The 20,459-nt window shown below is 36.5% G+C and overlaps 1 protein-coding gene across 2 annotated transcripts in view; it reads right to left on the bottom strand.

Moving 5' to 3' along the window:
* LOC149793136 (dymeclin-like) overlaps positions 1-20,459 on the bottom strand; it is a 100,179-nt gene that overhangs the window by 6,767 nt on the left and 72,953 nt on the right. For both annotated transcript variants that reach the window (XR_016422718.1, XM_089967057.1), the window contains exons 14-16: positions 14,232-14,352; positions 6,342-6,524; positions 2,956-3,069 (exon numbers count right to left, since the gene is read on the bottom strand). Coding sequence is in view for 1 of the 2 variants with exons in the window: in XM_089967057.1 (XP_089823183.1) it covers positions 2,956-3,069; positions 6,342-6,524; positions 14,232-14,352 (418 nt within the window). In the remaining variant the exon portion in view is untranslated. The remainder of the gene's footprint in view (positions 1-2,955; positions 3,070-6,341; positions 6,525-14,231; positions 14,353-20,459) is intronic.

Genomic DNA, 20,459 nt, shown 5'->3' with positions numbered 1-20,459 from the left:
ACTGTTGACCGAATTTTCATAAGTTACACTCCAGGACACTTCCACTACTGAGAGGTCTGGTCATACAGTGTAACCCCTGTTATAACGCCAGAGAACCCAACTGTTATAGACCGAACCATGTTATAAGCAGCTAGATCAGTTAGCTGAAGAAAATGATGCATGTACCCCCAAAAATTTGTGGGTGTGGGTGGGTGTGGGTAGGTATTAAATGTGGGCAGTAAATACGTGCTTCATTGGCACAGTTAACATCTTAAATCGATGCATATTAAATGGGAAATACACCTGTTAGAGAACCATGGATTGGTACATATATGTGTATACTGTTTATATATACATGTCTAATGTATAGCATGAATAAAGTATCACACCGTGTACTCACTCGTGAATCTCATCACATGCACTGAATCCACAATACAAGTAATTCCATCGAAAATATGCATACACACAGATTTAAAATATTCAATAATTTTGTCACAGGTCATATAGGTATGAATTCAGTGGAAAAACATAGAACAATCACATAACGAATGATGAAGCACAGTTACTTTTCAGCATGTCCTAAGTCAGTAAGGTTAGTTTACGTTTTAAGCCACTGTTGGTAGTATTCATAAGCTTTAACTTTTCCCTGCAAAAAGGAAACTTTCACGGCACAGTAAACGTGTTCTAGTCATGTTGGAAAATGAAAAAATCCATCAGATTCCATTGCTTTTATGTAAGTTTGGTACTGACTTCCTTTGAAGAGAAGTTATTTATTTTTATTGTAGACTGTAGTCGGCTTTCGTTGATGAAGGGTGCATGCGTTATTGAAGTCACCGCTAAAGGTAAAGGACAGCTTTAGAGAACCAAACAAATGTCCGTTTCTTATTGTGGCGGCAACATCAAATAATTGTATTGCATGATTGAGACTTTTTTCCATTTGCTTAGTACGTTTTCATAACAATCGGTGCTTCAAAGGTAATCTGTTTTCTTTGGAATTTTAGGAAACTATTTTATCTGGGTCCATTTTTAAAAAAAGGAATTGGCCATCATCTGGTCAATTGTAGTTAATGTTCCTCTCTGCCTAATGAACTGACAAACAAGTAAGATGTTGTCTGTTCCGTTATTTTTTTGTTGTTTTGTTTTTACATTTGTGGTAGCAGAGTGATGCTGCCTTCCACGCATGCTTCAGAAATTTAACAAAGGGTCAACGGATGATAGAGATGCAGGTGTTCTGGTCTGATGACAAGGATTAGCACAGATAATGTGAGCGTTCTGAGGGATTTAATTCTGAGTGAAAAGAAGAGGAATTTTACTTACCGATAACATAAAAATGTCAGTCTATGTAAATATATTAATTACTAGCAAGTGGTCATAAATCCGACGAAAGATAGATTATGAGATAATGCCTTGTTCAGTTGATCTCCGCTACCAGAAATGTCAACAACAAAAGAAGCAGATATCTCACAACATACAGTACTCGTGCTTGATGTCAACATAAGTGGATTATGATATAACAATGCAATATTAAGATGGTTTGTCGATATGGCCAAAGAAATTATTTATGTACCAATAGATAAATTTCAGTGTATTTTATATCACGTTTGCGGCTTCCTTTCATGGGGCATGTGAATTTGTCCACTCTAAACCAATGGTTGTGTATACAAGTTTAAACAGCCAACAATGTTGCCAAAAAAATAAATGCCAGAAGGTATATTTTGCTGCCAAAAATAAAAATAAAATTAGTACACGTTATTTTTTGTACTTTTAAGAGAGAAAAAACAATTTTTTTTCATGTATGAGAAAAATACATATAAAATTTCTGGAACAAAACTACAATTGTCTTGTATTATTCATGCGCGATCTCTTCCCCAAAATGATAATAAACATTTTATGTTCTTTTCGTACTTTAAAAAAAAAAACGTTTTTTTTCATGTACGAGAAAAATACATGTATATAACATTTTTGGAACCACGCCACAAACGTGTTATATCTGAATTCGTGTTATAACAGAACATGCTATAGCGGGGTCACACTGTATCTGACTTTAGATATTCAACTCTGGTCATATCTGACCTTAGTCATTTCTAGTTATATTTGACTTAGATACTCAACTCTGGTCATATCTGACTTCAGATATTCAACTCTGGTCATATTTGACTTTATATACTCAACTCTGGTCATATATTTGACTTTAGATACTCAACTCTGGTCAAATTTGACCTTAAATGTTCAACTCTGGTCATATTTGACTTAGATACTCAATTCTGGTCATATCAGACTTTAGATATTCAACTCTGGTCATATTTGACTTTAGATACTCAACTCTGGTCATATTTGACTTTAGATACTCAACTCTGGTCAAATTTAATTTTAGATACTCAACTGTTACTAAATTTTCCCCACCACCTTAAAACTTGCATCAACCTGAAAATTATCTTCTGTGAGACTAAAGTTACTTTTAAATAATGTATGTTCTTCCCTGTCAGTAAAACACTTATATAATCAGTGATTAGAACTGACTGAATTGAAGAAATGTAAGACATTAAGTGTAAACCAAAATTTGAACAAAGATATATCAACACAACTTAATAAGCCTTGCCACAACCCCTGTTCTTCACATTTTCTCACTTTGTTTTTAACATGCAATTTAAAGTATTTCCTCTGATTTATAGTTTAAATGGATTTTGACTGAGCAGGATCTATTCTAGGATTCATTATTACAGGTGCATTATAGGACTTAGGATTGCAGGTTTCATGCTAACTTGTAAAAAGTCACACTGAATGTGCAAAAAATTGCTCAAAATATTTGCAACCCTACCTTTCTTTACTTCAATAAATCCTACTATATTTGGAAAAACCCTACATTTTTGTTTAAAAGGGGATATATCCCTGATAAATATATAACTTTAGAACAGAATCTGACTTGGTTGCCTCTTTTAGCAAGACTAAAATAGAGCCAACAGTATTTGGATATACCTTTAATTTATCCCTTCTGAATGTTAGGGCACCTTGCTTAATAATTTCTAGGACTTCAGTTGGTGACAGATTGGTTCCATTCTGTTCTAGTCTTGTTGAGAAAAATGATAATACCTGTAAAGATAAAAAGACAAAAGAAACTGAAACAACCTGCATACTTTATTGGTATGGCCTGATGGGGGCCAATGAACAAAATATACTTAAGAATTATAATTCTGTTATGGTAACAGCATCATGGAGAAGCAGTCTTTGTGACATCTTTTAAAATTTCTAAACTCTTTTTGTAACAGATATGCATTTGAAAAATAGGAATTGTATGTAGGAAAATGGAGGTATCTTCCATCCCTATTTCTTCAAATTAACTTGTACCACAAGACACAATTATGTGTGCACATCAAAGGACATGTCAGTGTTCTAAATAAAGCTAAGAAATATAGATTTAGTATTGAAGATTGCTGTAACTGTAATCATATGAAGACACCTTCATTTAATCAATTGTTTGGGTTATAATTATCCCTTTCCATTTAATAAACTGTTTTAAAGTATGCCTCTCTATGTATTGATTTTTTTTTAAAAATGTATCCCACTTAATTTAATAAATTGTTTGTAATAAATTATCCCTCTCTATTTAATACTTTGTTTTATAAATTATCCTGCTCCACTAAAAAATTGTTTTTATTACAAATTATCACACTCCATTAAATAAACTGTTTGTGTTATAAATTATCCCTTGCCAATGCATTACACAGCTGAACATCAATTATCTACCAACCTATTAAACACACTTGTCACAAGATAATGTCCACTTGACTGCATATATCCCATTCTAGATGATGGAACAATACTATTAAGGCCATTTGAGCATATTAGTTTTTGTATTTGAAATCCTTATAAGTTTATTCCAGCAAAATTTACTCCCCCTGGAGTAATCTTCTCATAAAAGAATAACTTTGAATTAAAAAAAAAACTACTTAAAGTGCAGCATATGATGCAAGGGTAAACATTACGACATCACCAATGAAAATGTTCTTGCTTGCATCCAACCAGTACATACATAACATAAATTGTCTAGAATGTCCTTTTGACATACAAGCTGTTCATAATATTACTATCATTCAGCCAGAAAATTATTTACCTGAACTGGACAATGTGTATCTGCCACAAAGTCCTGATAATTGTTGACTCCAGCTAGTCCACTCCTTTAACTGAACCATCTTTAACCAATTTTCTATTTTTTTTTATTGTATACACAGTGTCCTAAATCAATGAATCAGTGATATTGCCTTGGGTTGGACAGTTAAGAGTAGATAGGAGATGATAACAGATGACTGAAAAAAGAGCAGGAAAGCCAGCTAGGTGATATTGCTCACATGGCACACACTAGTCTAAATTACAAAATGTAGTTGTTGTTGTAGGGTTTAACACCATTTTTTCAGCACAAGATAGGATATAATTGGTTGCCAGCATAAATGGTTTAGGAAGAACCCAGGAAAACCCAAGAAAGAACCATGAGAAGCTACTGGCTTTCTCACATACCCACATTGGCCGGTTCCGAGACTCGAACCCAAGTAGACAGAGGTGAGATGGCAGTGATCCATAAAGGTGAGTGCTTTACACCACTTGAGGCCCCACAAAATGTAGTTAGTTATTTGGTTAGTTGAATGGTTGGTTATAGGGGTTTAATGCCATTTTTCAGCATTAGATAGGCTATACATGGCTGCCAGTATACTTGGTTGAGGATGAACCTGTGAAGATTCCTGGAAGAACCACCAAATACCAAGCTTTCTCACATAACCACATTGTCCAAGTCTGAGACTTGAAACCAGACAGAGGTGGGATAGCAGTGATCAGTTATGGCAAGTGCCTTAGACACTCAGCCACTTGGGCCCCTGACACATGTAGCAATATTGCAGGTGCCTTGGGTTAAAATAAACCTATGTCGTGATAATTTCCAGCTATTTGGTAGTAGAAGGTGGTAGCATTTGACGTGTTTAACAGTATTCTAGTTTCAGTAACTTCATCTAGATTGCTGTATGAAACCTGATGGTGTTCATGCAATGACTGATCACATTTAGTCTTATTTAATAACTTAAAGGAAGTTTTGGAGAAAAATGTTCTTTGCAATTATATACATATATATATTCTTTATTAACAAAACCTTTTCTCACAATAAAAAAAGAAAAATCAACCTATACAGCAGCTAAACTGACCAGTGGTCAATCCATAGCATGAACTTGAATTCCAAAAGTCTAGGTTATATATTAAAAATTGTCATCCTGTCTCTCCGTTAATTATGATTTCAAAATAACTTCAACTGTTAGTGTGTAAAGGATGAAACGAATTTTAAATTCCATAAGTGACACAGACTTCTCAGAAAGCATATATATTGGCCAGTGCTTACATCTTGTCAATATCATAAAATATATTTTTTTAAAAGAGATGCCAGGTATCTGAATCCGTAATAAAACATCAATTAACAAATGTTGGACAAAACTAGTGCAGCTGTTCTAGAGAGGAAATAAAAAATAGTTTTTCATGAGGTTGCTATTACATCTGCTTCACTGCATAGGAGCCCTCCCAAAAGAAAATTCTGACAGTGCATGTCTTATAAAACATTCCAACCAAGACTGATCAAAACTGGCTCAGTCATTCTATAAAAGAAGCCAAAAATAGTATTTCCATTTATTTGCTTCCAAAACCATGCTGTTGCCAGGGAGCTAGTCATAAGGTACATTCCTACTATGTCAGGTCAGATCTGGTTCAGCCATTCTTCTGCTGAACTTGAAAACAACATTTCCATTGGGTTGGTATATAGAAGCCATGCTTTTGCAAGGGGAGCCACTCCAGACACAAAAAGAACAGGTCCTGAGAAATACTCCAAGTTTGATGAAAACTGGCTCAGCCATTCGAGACAAGGTAAAATCATGTTTTACACCTGACTGTTTAGGAAGCTACAACATGAATTTGGATAAAATTTATCAGAACAAGTCCTATCAAGTCTGATCAAAATTGACTTGGCCATTCTGGAAAGGAAGTTGAAAACAAGTTTTCCATTTTGGCTGCAATGGAAGTCTTAATGTTCCTTCAATTTGTATTTAAAATTAATATTATTATTATTCAGACACAGAGACTCAGTGGTTATAATGCTGGTCTTGTGACCAAATGGTGTGGGTTCAAATCCTATGATTGGACCAGTCCAGGTTCTCAATTGTGGTTTTTCCACAGTTAAGGAACTTAACTTCATCTGCTATGCCATGTTTCTGTGCCATAAAACACCAAACCAAACAATACAAAAAAAAACAAACCAGATAATCATTTATGCAGACAAATTATATGTCTTTAAAGGAGTTGTGAAACTCAAAGTTTTCCCCACACACAAAACTTACGGTGTCTATGTTCTGTATAATGTCCTGGAAGGTGGGATGTGTTCTAAAGATATAGAAATGGTCTTTTTGGTACAATAAGCTGTATACCAGGTTGGGGTTGTGGTGCAGGGAATTTGTCAGACAGGAGTTGATGATTTCCAAAACCATTCTTATCACTTCTTCTAATACTGCCAAGTCCTGCATCTGTAGAAAACATAAAAAATAATCAGTATAGAAATATTTAATGACTTCAAAAAAGCCAAGAGTAGCATGAATTGAACATGTTTACAAGCCTCTCCCATGTTTAATAGTCTTCCATGCAAACACACATGGGTCATGGCTGACTATGGAGATTATTGACCAAAAGAGTCACAATAACCTGAGCCTTTGGTCAGGGTACGCAGTCTTAAACTAACCTTTCTACGCAAAAAACTTTATTTTCTAATTAGACTTATTGTATATACTCACTTATAAATTGAGCCTTACCACAAACAACAATGATCCTGATCTGCCATAGCATAATGTGCCTTCACACCAGGGTCTATGGTGTTAGTTCTACTGGATCCTCCTAGCAAACTGCACAGACCCAGATCTGCTGGTGCATTTTGCAACAGCAGATCTGGGTCTATGCAGTTTGCAATTGGACTAATCTTGTCAGCGAGCATATATGGTACCATGACTGGGATCAAATGCCTTTAGACCCCAGGATCTATAGGTTTCTTCATTACCGTAAGTCAACTACAAAGCATGTTCAAGGAACATGCTCAAGAATACAAATCATTTTGCAAAATCCCATATCAGCCCCACCGTCCTCAACATTTGACCTATAGTTAAAAGGTATTTTCTGTATCTTAAGTGGAAGTCATCCAAAAGCTTTGTGTGCGTGTTTGTGATTTGGATTTTTAACACAGCTTTAACAATTTTTGAGTTATATTGCTATGATGTCTGCAGTGTGACAGTTTATAGTGATGTCTAACCCATGATCTCCCACATCCGAGGCAGGTGCTCTAACCACTAGGCCACCGGCAAAAGCTTTGTGAAGATACATGGTCAAGAACTAAAGTAAGCAAAAGGAAATATTACTGCTTTCATTGTGACCTTTGACCTTTTAACCCCCAAATCAATAGACTTCTATCTTATCCAATATGTCTGCCAGCCACAAACATTAAAGGTACACAGCTGAGAAATGAAATTTGTGTAGAAACCATTTTTCTTGTTTCAGTCACAGTGACCATGACCTTCGAATCAAAATCAACAGGTCTTTCATTTACCCAAAATGCAAGCTATTTGATCCAGGTCTGTGACATAAAACTGATGTTATTGTTTAGACAGCAAATGTTACTAGTAAATTAAGTTTCTCTGAGAATACTTATCTGATCACATTAACAGTAGGGATATAACCCTGCAACCTTCTGAATCAAGCCCTTCTAATACACAAAAATTTACTTTTTCTGTCTACATCACATAGAAAAAGGGAAATAACTCTTCCCCTGTAACTCCTCTTCCCCTCCTTGCCATCACATGTTGTCACCAGTTTTAAGTTCAGGAAACTACCAATGAGGATACTAGCATAGTGGGGTGGATGGGAGGATCTTTAAGTAATAAGATTGGGCAAGTATTCTTAGAAATATAATTTACTTGAAAAGTTTACTTTCAATATATTCCTCCATCACTTTAACATTAAAAGAATATGTCACAGGAGAAGGGAATGCTGAGCATTTTACCTATACCTTGGGTATCATTTTAGAGAAGAAAGATTGGATTCCCTCTGTGAATGATAACCCACTTTCCTACTTAAAGCCAACACAGTTTCTGGTCAAGTGAAACAACAACGTTCTATCAGGTTAAGAAGATGATTATTAAAATCTACTTACCATCAAAACTCACTTGCAAAGCCAGAGAACTTAAGAGGCCATGTAGGTTTACGTGGGTCTGGTGGTCACCTGAAACAGAGCCACAGGACCCACCATATTCAGTTTTGTCTCTTTGGAGCTAAATCCCTGAGACAAAAACTTGAGAAGGTTGACTCTGCATATCATCCAACAGTTTATGTGATGTCTCTGATCAAAACATTGGATTTGAACCCAATGCTTGCAGTCATAGCTCTAATTTTATGAGGCAACTCTGATCTTTTGATATGTCAGAATACTCCACTTAAGCCATGAAGATTGGGCTTGAGAGAGAATATCCTGCTTTCCTGCATTCACGGAGAGAAAGAGTCATCTATAGCTGCCACAATTTGTCTCTGTATGCTTCAAGTAGTGCTTGAAGACATGGACAGGATGTTACATGGCTGATGCTCTCGACTTATCTGTTGACTGGGTGTATCATGTGAACCATCAAATCTGAACTGAAGATAGTTCAGGTCAACTGAAGGGGCATGTAACTCGCTCAACCTGCATGCCAAAGCTAAAATTATCAGGAAACAGGTATTGTATGATAACATCTTTGCAAGTTCTGGGCTAATGGCTCAAATTTTTCTGCACTGAACCATGCTAATATCCAGGACAGGTACCATTTTGGAAACAGGGTGAGGAATTCTAACACTCTCCCCTTTGTGGGGAAAACACTGGCTATAAAACTAAGTCTATTGGTAATGCATCTGATTTGTAAACTAATCTGAAGTTGCCAGCACCAACAAAGAAACAGCCAAACCAGCAACCAAAGGTTGGGTGATTTAGTGCAACTCTTGTTTAAGGAGATAAATCACCAATACTGTCATCCAACATAGCAAGAACTTACTTATCACAGATTTGGTCCTTCTAGAACAAAAAGGCGTTTGTTATATAGCTTCATTTCAAGGCTGACATAGTTCCCCTGGTTCCTATCTGCTGCTGACCATATCAAAGTCTGGCGACAAGTGAGCTAACTAACCATATGTAAATACTGTCACATCCAGCTAGAGCTTTTCAGAGGAATTTCTGTTATGAGTCAACTGTGGTTGTGCCACTGACACAGGGATGATCATATCTCATTTTTAATACTGATCTTTAGATTAAGTGAAATGAAAAAAGGGCACCAAAGAGCCAGCAAAGTCTGTTGTACTGGGCACATAAAGGAGGGACAGTGGGATCAAATCCACTGGGCACATAAAGAAGGTGACAGTGGGATCAAATCCACTGGGCACATAAAGGAGGTGACAGTGGGATCAAATCCACTGCCATACTGAATAATCAGAGGAATTACAAGAACTATCTTACTGAAGTCCCTGCCCTGCTGAAAACAGACTCTGAGTTTGATGATCTGTACATGATAGAGACATGAAGGAAAAATACAAGATTGTGATTGGTTATAAACTCCATACCCAGGTGGACAGAACACTGTGATAGGTGAATTTTTTATTTTTTCAAATTTAAGAGAAACATGTGATGATTCTAAAGGGATATGAGATTATTTCTGTCCTTGAGAAGAAAAAGAACTTACCATGTTTTCTTTCTCTTGGTGGAGTATGTCCACATACGACACCAATGCCATAGAGGAACAGGGTGACGACAAAATTCATAATTCAGTATAGACCCAGGACTTGAAATGGCAAACTTTGTCATGGCAAACAAATAGAAGTAACTTTCAAGACACTGAGTGAATAGGGACATGAAAGCAGGCATCTGTGAGATCAAGATGGCGGCATACTTTGCCCTTGGAAAGAGAGTCATTTAGATATCACCATCTCTACCTTGAATTTCAGCAGAAAAATTTGTTTTTAGGTGGCTCAAGTCAATGATCAGCCTCAACTTGCATTTAGCATCTTTGGTATGGAACTGCTATGAATAGAATTCTGGAGATCGTGGATTTTATACAATATCCACAATGCGTTTGTTCATAAGTGACTATATCTCCTGCTGAAGAGTATCACCCTTCTGATCTGAAATGAAGAAAGAGGAGGGAGCTGGATAAATTAAATTTAAAGCCCATCCAAAATGTTCACCCATGTGTTCTGCAGGTTGATCTAATATGATCAGAACTGCAGGAGTCTAGCTCCCCTGGAACACTGTCTGAAGGCAGCACAGGTGTCAAGTCAGCAGCATGAGACAGGAGCATTGGGGGTGGAGAAACTTGGTTTCTTACCTTCCATGTAAGGGTGCCACCTAGACTGGTTTGGCTGTAGTCTGCAGGCATAATGCTGAGATCTGAACAGCACTTCAGATGTAAAAGATCCCTTTTGCTTGGCTTGCCTATCATCCCTCCATTGTAGCAAGGATGACTGGTTTCTAAAACAAGAACACACCTGGAGCAGAAAGTTGGAGGGGTAGTTCTTGAGATTAATGCCTTCAATTGTCCGTCCAAAAAGCAATGGTAAGCCAAATGAAGTCATCATAAAAGTCAGAGCATTATATGGCTTTGGCATGCAAAACATGTCATGGCATATTCGGTCAAGACTAGTAAGCTGCTCTGTTAATGACGTGAGCAATTTGGGCCATTGAATCCCAAGCATTCTGCTTGGCTGATTTTTCCATGATGGAAAATTGACAAATTAGTCAAAATCCAATGTCGATGACATTGCAACTATGTTCTGAACCCACTTCAATGTGATGCGAAAACATTTTTTTCCACTTTTTAAAAAAGTGAAGCAAACAAACTGCCATTAAATTTTATCTAACACTGGGAGATCAATATGGTAGGTGGTGGAATATGTCTTGTACCAGCTGTTATGTATATTTGACTTAATTTATATTTGATTTGTGTGTTTGTTAATTTTAATTTTTTTATTCCATTACATGTTATAGTAATGTAATTTTGTTTAATGGAATTTGACATTTTCCAGAAATTAATCTGACCTGTTTTTTCGTAAACACCTAATATTAGAACTTTGTATCTTAGTGCTGACCTAATTCCTGACCTTGATACAGAATTAGTGAGAGGTGAAGTAGACAACTTTTTTTTATTTTTTTGGGGTGGATTTAGAGGGTGGAATCAACACTGTACTGGATGTACATACCAGAATTGTGCAGCAGTCAGATATAATAGTGATGTATTGAGAAATCAAGGTGGTGTTTTTTTTCTGAGCAGTTGGAGTTTAATACTTTAATTTTTCTTCAAATTATTTGGATTCTAAGAGATTAATTCTTTTCCCTGGAAAGTATTTAAGTGTTCATACAGAATTCTTGGACGAAGACATTTACTGAAATTTTATTTGGAATTCAAACACCGAAACATTATTGTTTGTGGATCAACAAAAAAAACTGTTGACATGTCAATACTATACTGGCTACAGTATACGTCATCGCCTTACATTTTGGATTTTCATTGGGACTCAAACTCAAATTCATTAGAACAATTTATTACTAGGACTTCTAATTTGTAATTCTTGTATTATTCTTGTATTATTTTTGGATTTGATTCTTAAAACCGTAAGTTCTTTTCCTCATTTTTACCTTGTTTTTCTAGGGAAATAAATTAATTGTTAAATTTTACAAAGCGCGTTGTCTTCACCTTTTTCTTATTACTGTTTATGACAGCCTAAACACGTAACACAGCACAATGAAAATATCATTGGTACATAGCTCTTAGACAAGAAAATCTTAGCATTCCTTGGGTCACAAATATGTCCAGACAAGCCTATCATTAATCTCCTTGATTTTTGTTGACTGGGTAAGCAGCCTAAAGGCTTCTTCATTGTCATCCTATGCTTTGGCTTTATAATTGTGAGTGGTCAGAGTGAGTGGAAGGCATTCCAAAGCCGAAAGCACCCAGTATATCTCCTTGATCTCAACCTTAAAACTAAATTCCATCCTCTGCCTAATCGGATCAGAGTAGTGCTGTTGCCCAGGAGTATCTTCACACTCACTGTGCAAAGTCTCCATTTCAGGAATAAACCATTCCCTGCAGTAACAACAATGCAAAGCCATTATCTCAATATAATTCACAGCCAGTACCCAATGAATAAGCAGTGACAATAGGACAAGCTAGCTCCAATGGATGATTCTGTCATACAGATACTGATGTCTGGTTCAACCAGAGTATAGTCAGAATTGTTACTTGCCTTACATAGTGCCAACAGCAGATTTACCATGGGCAAAGATGGATGGATGAATCTATTTCTAAAATCCCCATCATAATAAGGTAGCATAGCCATACAACCTGCAAGACTGATCGATCTATCATCAAGAGCCCTGTAATTGTAATTGTAGATAGCCGTAGCATGGAACAAATGACAGATCCTTCATTAAGATCTCCATAATTGAAGGAAAATGAAGTTATAGGCCTGGTGAGACAGACCCCCTGACTGATTGAGATGGCTGGACTGGCTGGACGGCCATCACAAGTGTGGATGGCTACAAATGGTGATACAGTAACATCCGATCGTCTGTTAAAAACCCCATGTGCCTGGACAGCCATCCATGGGAAAAGGTAACTGTACACAGGTTCACCTTTCAAAACTGGTTTTTGAGCAAATACCATGGACTGAAGATCATCATTATTATTATTATTATTATTATTATTACATTATCAAGATGGTTTTATATGCACTATTCAACAAAATCATAAAGCACACATGTATATTATTTTCCCTGAAGTTTATGTTCCATAAAAGATTACTGGATCCTGCTCACTTTAATCCAGTCTATAAATTAAATCATCACTTAAAATAATCACTGATCTTAGTTTGTGTTATGCACCATAACATACACTTATTTCACTATTACCTGACAGCTTATAAGTGAAAGTAAAACAGGCTCTGGTTGGCCAGCTTGTATAAATTTGGCTTCGAAATTGTTCATGCTACAAATACAGTATATGGATTAGTCATTTGCTCAACCCACTGAGATTGAAGGACAACAGGCTTATGTGAAAGGCAAATGATAAATGGCTGTTCAAAAGATGTATAAGGATATTTTGTGACCCATGAAATGAAACTTTGGCTGCCTTTACAGACAAGTTTTAAATACTGAATGACCCCTGAATAGTGATTTAACTCACTTCTCTTCTCAAAGATGTACATGTCTAGGTCACAAGACCCATGAAATGAAACTATGGCTGCCTTTACAGACAAGTTTTAAATACTGAATGACCCCTGAATAGTGATTTAACTCACTTCTCTTCTCAAAGATGTGCATGGCTAGGTCACAAGACCCATGAAATTAAAATCTGCCTGCCTTTACAGACAAGTTTTAAATAATGAATGATCCCTGAATAGTGATTTAACTCACTTCTCTTCTCAAAGATGAACATTTTTCATCACAGCTTTCAGTTTACAAATGTTAAGCAGGTGAGATAAGATTCTTAGAATATTAGGGTATTAATGTTAAGCTGGTGAAACAGGATTCCCAAACTAAACAGGTGAGACAGGATTAGCAAATTCTGCAAGTGAGACAGGATTCCCAAACTATCAGGTTACAGATGTTAAACTGATGAGTGTGTATGTGTGTGTTACATTTTTGATGTGGCTTTTACAATTTTAGCAATATCACTACAATATTATAAGTTTGGCAGTTTATAGTGATGTCTAGCACTGGGGCATCATGCCACAGACATGTAGAATCATGTCCCACCCGGTCACATTATCTTGACACCAGGCCTCCCTGTCCTAACACTAACCTCTTAATGCTGAACGCCAAGTGAGGCAGCTGCCATTATCATTTTTATAAGTCTTTGGTGTGATTCAACCAGGGTTCGAACCTGCAACATCCCACATCCAAGCCTGACACTCTCACCATTTAAGCCAACAAAGCAGTCTTTAAGCAGGCAAAACAGGATTCCCAGACTATTATGGTACAAATGCTAAGCATAAATTAACCTTGTACCCAAGTTTTTGATTTTGCTAATAAATAAGTTATATGACAAAAAAATCTCCAAACAGGATATTTTACAATGTTGATGACAACAACTATGGCGATACTATTGCCACAAAATAAATGATATCCACATCCATTATCCAGACAAGACAAAAAATTTAACTCTTGTACAACTTACATAATCTTGTTCAGTGCTTTGCCCTGAATTCTCATCTGTTTTCCTGTTTCCACTGGTTACTGCTGCCTCCCGTAATTGATCTATCATTCGATTGTGTTTCTTGCACAACAATGCAAATAGGCTGCAACAAAAGATTAGTATACGAGTTTTTCAGTGAAAACAAAAAAAGCTTGATGAAAAGCAAAATTAAATTTCTATAGAATCCACAAAGCAATTGTTTCTAAGCAAAGATTATCTTGAACCTAGCTGACCCAAGTTACCTAATTCGCCCAACGAGGATTATATTACAGTGTATATATTCACTACCAAAGAAACAAGAGTACTGTATAAAACTAGTCTTGTCTGCAAAGGCCTGCCAGTAGCTTCTCATGGGTTGGTGGTTCTTCCCTGGGTTTTCCAGGGTTCTTCCTCCACCAGTTATACTGGCCACCATGTATAGCCTATCTTGTGCTGAAAAATGGCATTAAACCCTAGAACAACAACAACATTGTCTGCAAAGAGTGACCTTGACCTTTATATTATATGACCCAACATCAGCATTATATTTCCTTTCCAAATAAGCCATCTCTCTTCAAGGTTTGGTGCCAAGTATGTTTTGTGCAACTAAATGTTTTTTTAAATTTCTTTATCTATGTGAAAGAGATCATAAAGACAGACACATTTTGATTCCAAAAAAATCTAAACAAAGCCTCAGGTGGCTTATTAGTCTAATGCACTCACCTTTGCACATCACTGATATCTCATCTTTGTTGGCATGTTTTTCAAGTCTCAGCATAGTAAACATAGGCATGTGAGAAAGCTTTCTAGTAGCTCCCATGAGATGGTGGGTTTTCCAGGGGTTTTCCTCCACCAAATATACAGGCTCCTATGTATAGCCTTTCAATTGCTGAAAACTGCATTAAACCAACAAATGTACAACAAACTCAAAAATATTATCTGTGCTATATGTGCAAGCCATCCACAAGGTTCAGTCATGGTATGTGGTCTAGAATAAATTTGCTGTGCAGAAACCAGTTTTCTTCACTGACAATGACCCTTAACCCTGCAGATCAGGTGATCAAAATTAAAAGAATCTAGCTGAATCTGACTGTAGGTGTCAGCCAATGTGGGTATATGAGAAAACTTGCCAGTGGCTTCCTGTGGGTCATTGCTTCTTCCCAGGCTTTTCTCAGGTTCTTACTCTACGAGATATACTGGCCACCACGAATAGCCTATCATGTGCTGAAAAATGGAATTAAACCCACAACAACAACAACAAAACTACATAGCCTTTCTATGATATAAACAGAGCAGAAGACGTTTCAGAAAACACTTGATCAGAATTCTCTGAAATATGGATCCATTTATTACCATGGAAGCTACCATTACTATATCCTCCTAATCTGTGACAGCCAAAGAAATGTGGAATGCATGGAAGAACCCTTCATAAAACTGCATGACCACCAACATCAGGATATTCGCAGTAATGTTAATTTCCACATGACAGCTGTTGAAGTTTATAATCAAGACTTTGCAGTTCTGTCAAAGCTGGGCCTGATGTGGTAGACTTTCAAGTCTGAACTGTTCTTAAAATTCAGAAGGTGAATCTAACCATTACTGTCTTGATTTAGCAGACCTGGCATTGATACTAAAAATACTCATAAATCTCTGAAAAATATCTTTAAATTACTATAGTGTTCAAAGAAATTCTAAAATATACTTGAATAACAAAGAACAATAATCATTCACTTATCAAAAGTCAGGATTTCCAGTAATCTTCATATGATGACAAAATATAGAAAAATAATAAAACTGCAATGGTAAATTTCTTGTTAACTAAAGGTGATGAACAACTCTTGAGCTGGGTGATTACTTAATCCATAAATTATAGTATCGTACACATCCGATAAAATAGCAAGGTGTATGAAATTCAGGTGACTTTATGTTATTCTAAACTGAAACTGACAAAGTTTGCATTGTGCTATTTTTCTTTACTGGAACAACTGAAAGGGTTGTGTGTCATGATACAATGGATGCTGTCTGGTCACGAGCTTTGTATGACTACAGTTTGTGAATATGTTTTTATTTACATACACCATATGGCTGAGTAAAAGTTGTTTCTGCATTTTTTTAAATCTGACATTACTGGTGGTGACCTCAGCATGGTAAAATAAATATTAAAAAAAAGCATTAAAAAATTGCTATGGACACTAAGTGACAACATATCTCAACATCTGATTTACTCTCAAATATCTAACTGGGACATCTCAACATCTGATTTACTCTCAAATATCTAACTGGGACATCTCAACATCTGATTTACTCTCAAATATCTAACTGGGACATCTCAACATCTGATTTACTCTCAAATATCTAACTGGGACATCTCAACATCTGATTTACTCTCAAATATCTACCTGGGACATCTCAACATCTGATTTACTCTCAAATATCTAATCTGAATATTTGCCAAAAAGTATTCTAATCTGAACATTCATATCTGCAAAAGGCTGTACTGAATCCACCATCGATGAATTTATGTAAAGATAAACACAAAAAACTAAACCCAAATAAATAAAGCATATAATGTAGCTCACAGTGACCTTCTTTGGCTTTAAGGGGATGGTAATAACAGATACATCCACCTAGAAAGCTTTTAAGCTTGGAATATAAACAGTACCCAATAACAGAACTTTTAACACAGAACTTCGACAAAGACATTGGAGGCGCCGAGTGGCCAAGTGGTCTAAAGTGCTCTCCATTACGGATCACTGCCATCTCACCTCTGTCTGTGTGGGATCGAGTCTCAGATTCGGCCAATGTGGGTATGTGAGAAAGCTTGCCAGCAGCTTCTCAAGGGTCAGTGGTTCTTTCCGGGAATTTCCTGGGTTCTTCCTCCACCATTAATACTGGCCGCCACGTATCACCTATCATGTGCTGAAAAATGGCGTTAAACCCTACAACAACAACAACAAAAACAAAGACACTGAAGCATGAAAATTAAGTCACTGAGATAATACTTCAAGATGCATTCACTCGCAAAGTTTTACGATTCCAGGCAGGCTAATATTCATACAGCATGCCAAAAGCTCATGCAAAAACTTAACCAAAGCTAGCAAACGATGAAATATGGATGGGCTGTGATGAGCCTTTTTTGTAGTAAGAGTGTTGTAGTAACAAATATACTTAATTGCTCTGTGCATCACATCAATCAAAGGCTTCTGCCTGAGTGTTAGTGAGTTTAGGAAAGAATGTTGGACTAGAAGTATGATGTTTGCAGCTGAGCTCCTGAAGAAATGCAAGGAACAGAACATGACATCTGTCAACCTGACAAAAACATATGAGACAGTCGGTTATGGGGGCCTCAGAAAGATAATATCAAAATTTGGCTGCCCAGAGAAATTAATTATAATGGCTTGACAATTTCATGATGGCATGGTAGCTCATATCTTGGACAATGGTGAGTCATAAGAACAATTTCCAGTTTCCAGTGAAGTCAAACAAAGCTGCAATTTAGCCCCAACCTTCTTCAGTATCATGTTTTCTGCCATGTTTTTGATGATGCCTTCTGTAACTGGGATCAACATCAGATACCAAAACTATGGCAAGAAATCCAAAATGAGGAGATAATGAGTGAAGATGAAATTACAAGAAGAGACTTTTCACAATATCCTATTTGCTTATGACTGTTCCCTGAAGGCCAAATCTAATTCCGAAATGCAACACAGTGTGGACAATTTCCTTTTGGCTTGTGCCATTTTTTGTCTCATAATCAGTATTCAGAACGCAGAAGTGATCTAACAACCTGCACCAAGAAAGCCTTATGCACAGCCTACGCTCACAGTGAATGGCCAAACTCCTCCTGGCAGTAGACAAGTTAGCCTATCTCAGCAGTATACTGCCATGTCCTCTATGGCTCATGCAAACCCAAGTGGCATCTCCTGTCCAGTGTGCCGCAGACAGTTCAGAGCACAAATTTGCCTCATCAGCAACTTACATGCTTACAGAAACCAAACCAATTAGTGATGGCATGGTCATCTGTGAACTCAAAGGATGAACAATATGGGACATAATGAAGTACATGTACTACTCATATAAGAGTGTAGTGTTCACAAGATGTATCCCCAGCTTTGATGATTCTAGAAAGGATAGTATGTACATAGCATGCCATAAACCTATGTAGTCAAGAGCTAAATGTATAAACTGAATATGCCAGTAAAATGCAAAATATAGGTCACAATATGAACTCAGTGCAAAAATCTGACACAAGCCAGTACAATATGAAATATTGTTCACAATGACCTTCTGTTTTATAGCTGTGACACTAATTGAGATCCATACAATCTTCAAGTTTTTTATGATTTTAGCAGGAACAGTGCTTGGGATTGAATTCATGTTAGTGGAGCATTAAATATGGGGTCAAACTGACCTATTTTTACGATGAGTGTAGTATTCATCAAAATGCATCTCCTCAAAAAGTTTAATGAATCTTGTTACAACAGTACGTCATGTAAAGGGTGCTAAAAACCAAAAAAGAGGGAATGGGCTAAACAAAAAGTTAACCTAAACCAGTAAAATGTGAAATGTTCTCTGTCATCTAGCATGATGATTCAAGCATGAACAGAAATATAAACAGTAAAACATGAATAATGTGCCACAGTCACCTACTTTTGTGATCAGAGTTGTGTACTATCAAATCTGTTTAACCATATATATATATATATATATATATATATATATATATATATATATATATATATATATATATATATATATATACATGGTGCAAAAGAAACTATTTGGTCAGAAGCTGAATGCCAAACTTAACCTAGCCAGTAAAATGTGAAATGTAGGTTACAGGGACCACCTTTTGTGGTAAGGGGTAAGGGTGTAATACTGAGATGCATATAATTATCCAATTTGAGGATTGTAGCATGAAAAGCACCTAATATACAAAATCAACCCAAGTCATTGAATCATGAATATATGTTACAGTGACCTACTTTGTGAGGAAGCTGTAGTGCTCATGAAGATTCATCCCCTCACAAAGTTCATGATTTCAAATATAACACTATTTTTACATAATGTGCAAAAACCTGATCTAAATGTAGAGCACAAGATGGAATACACCACTAATATACATACATATAAAAAGGTAGTCACCTCATCCCTCATGTGATGCCATGAAACTCACTCAAACCTGTTCCTTACAACCGAGAATGGTTGAGATTCAGTGCGGGTGTGCATGCGTATATGCTTTTTTTCTGTGCAGACACCAATGCTGGTGCTGAGGGTGGGGGTAGTACAATATCTCAGTTCAACTTTGTGGAGGTGACCCCATTAACAGATGTACAGTTGAATGTTTAGACAATATGACAGCATTATACAGTGGTCCCCTTCTTGAACGGCCCCCCTGACCAGCGGCCACCCACTCCTTACGGCCAGAATTCGTTGGCACCAATGAGTTTGTGTTGCGACCAGCATATTAGTACAATAATATAAAATTTACCCCTCACAAGCCGCCACATTTTATTTGAATATGTATCCAGAACCAGTATTTTATTCATAACGTGTGTTAAGTAATCTGATTTCTGTTTCCCGACGTCAGGTTTTCGTTACTGAAAGAAGTGTTGAGTAAAATACATGTACCACTAAGGTTAATATTATATCATTTACGCCTCACGAGAAGCCAAATTTATTCCATAAAAAACCAGAAAGACTCAAATTTTAATCCATACAAACGGGTAAGTACATGTAATCCAATTAGCCTTACTGCTGTGTTATCATAAGATGTCCGGTTTAGTCACTCTGATAATTGTTAAGATTACAATTATTGAACAGTATTAACAGCTGAGAAGTGGCAGTATCGATGTACAATGCCCAAGTCAGCAGGAAAATGGTTTGACAGCCTTTATGGCTTCTCTTAGTAAGATGTTGAGCTTGTTCACTTTGATAATTAGTGGTTATTACTACTGACAATAATTGTCAAAATTACGAATCCTAACAGCCGCGAGGTCAAATATGCATGATGCTATTGGTACATATCGTAGCTGTTTTGGCTTCTCTCACTTAGTGTAAAGAAATGTATAAAAACAATAGGGTACCAGACTGCAACTAATGAATCATGTGACAAGATCACTTCCTTTAAAACCACATGGCAATTTGTTTAGATGCATACACAATTGTTTTATCAGTATTGTAGTTGGCAACATGAATAACTTACTGCATAAAGATCAACATGTCATCGAG

This window comes from Sinohyriopsis cumingii, chromosome 8, assembly GCF_028554795.1.
Source record: "Sinohyriopsis cumingii isolate HCF-2022 chromosome 8, ASM2855479v2, whole genome shotgun sequence".
NCBI lineage: Eukaryota > Metazoa > Mollusca > Bivalvia > Unionida > Unionidae > Sinohyriopsis > Sinohyriopsis cumingii.
The sequence above is the reverse complement of the archived record's forward strand: the minus strand, read 5'-3'. Positions and strand labels throughout refer to the sequence as shown.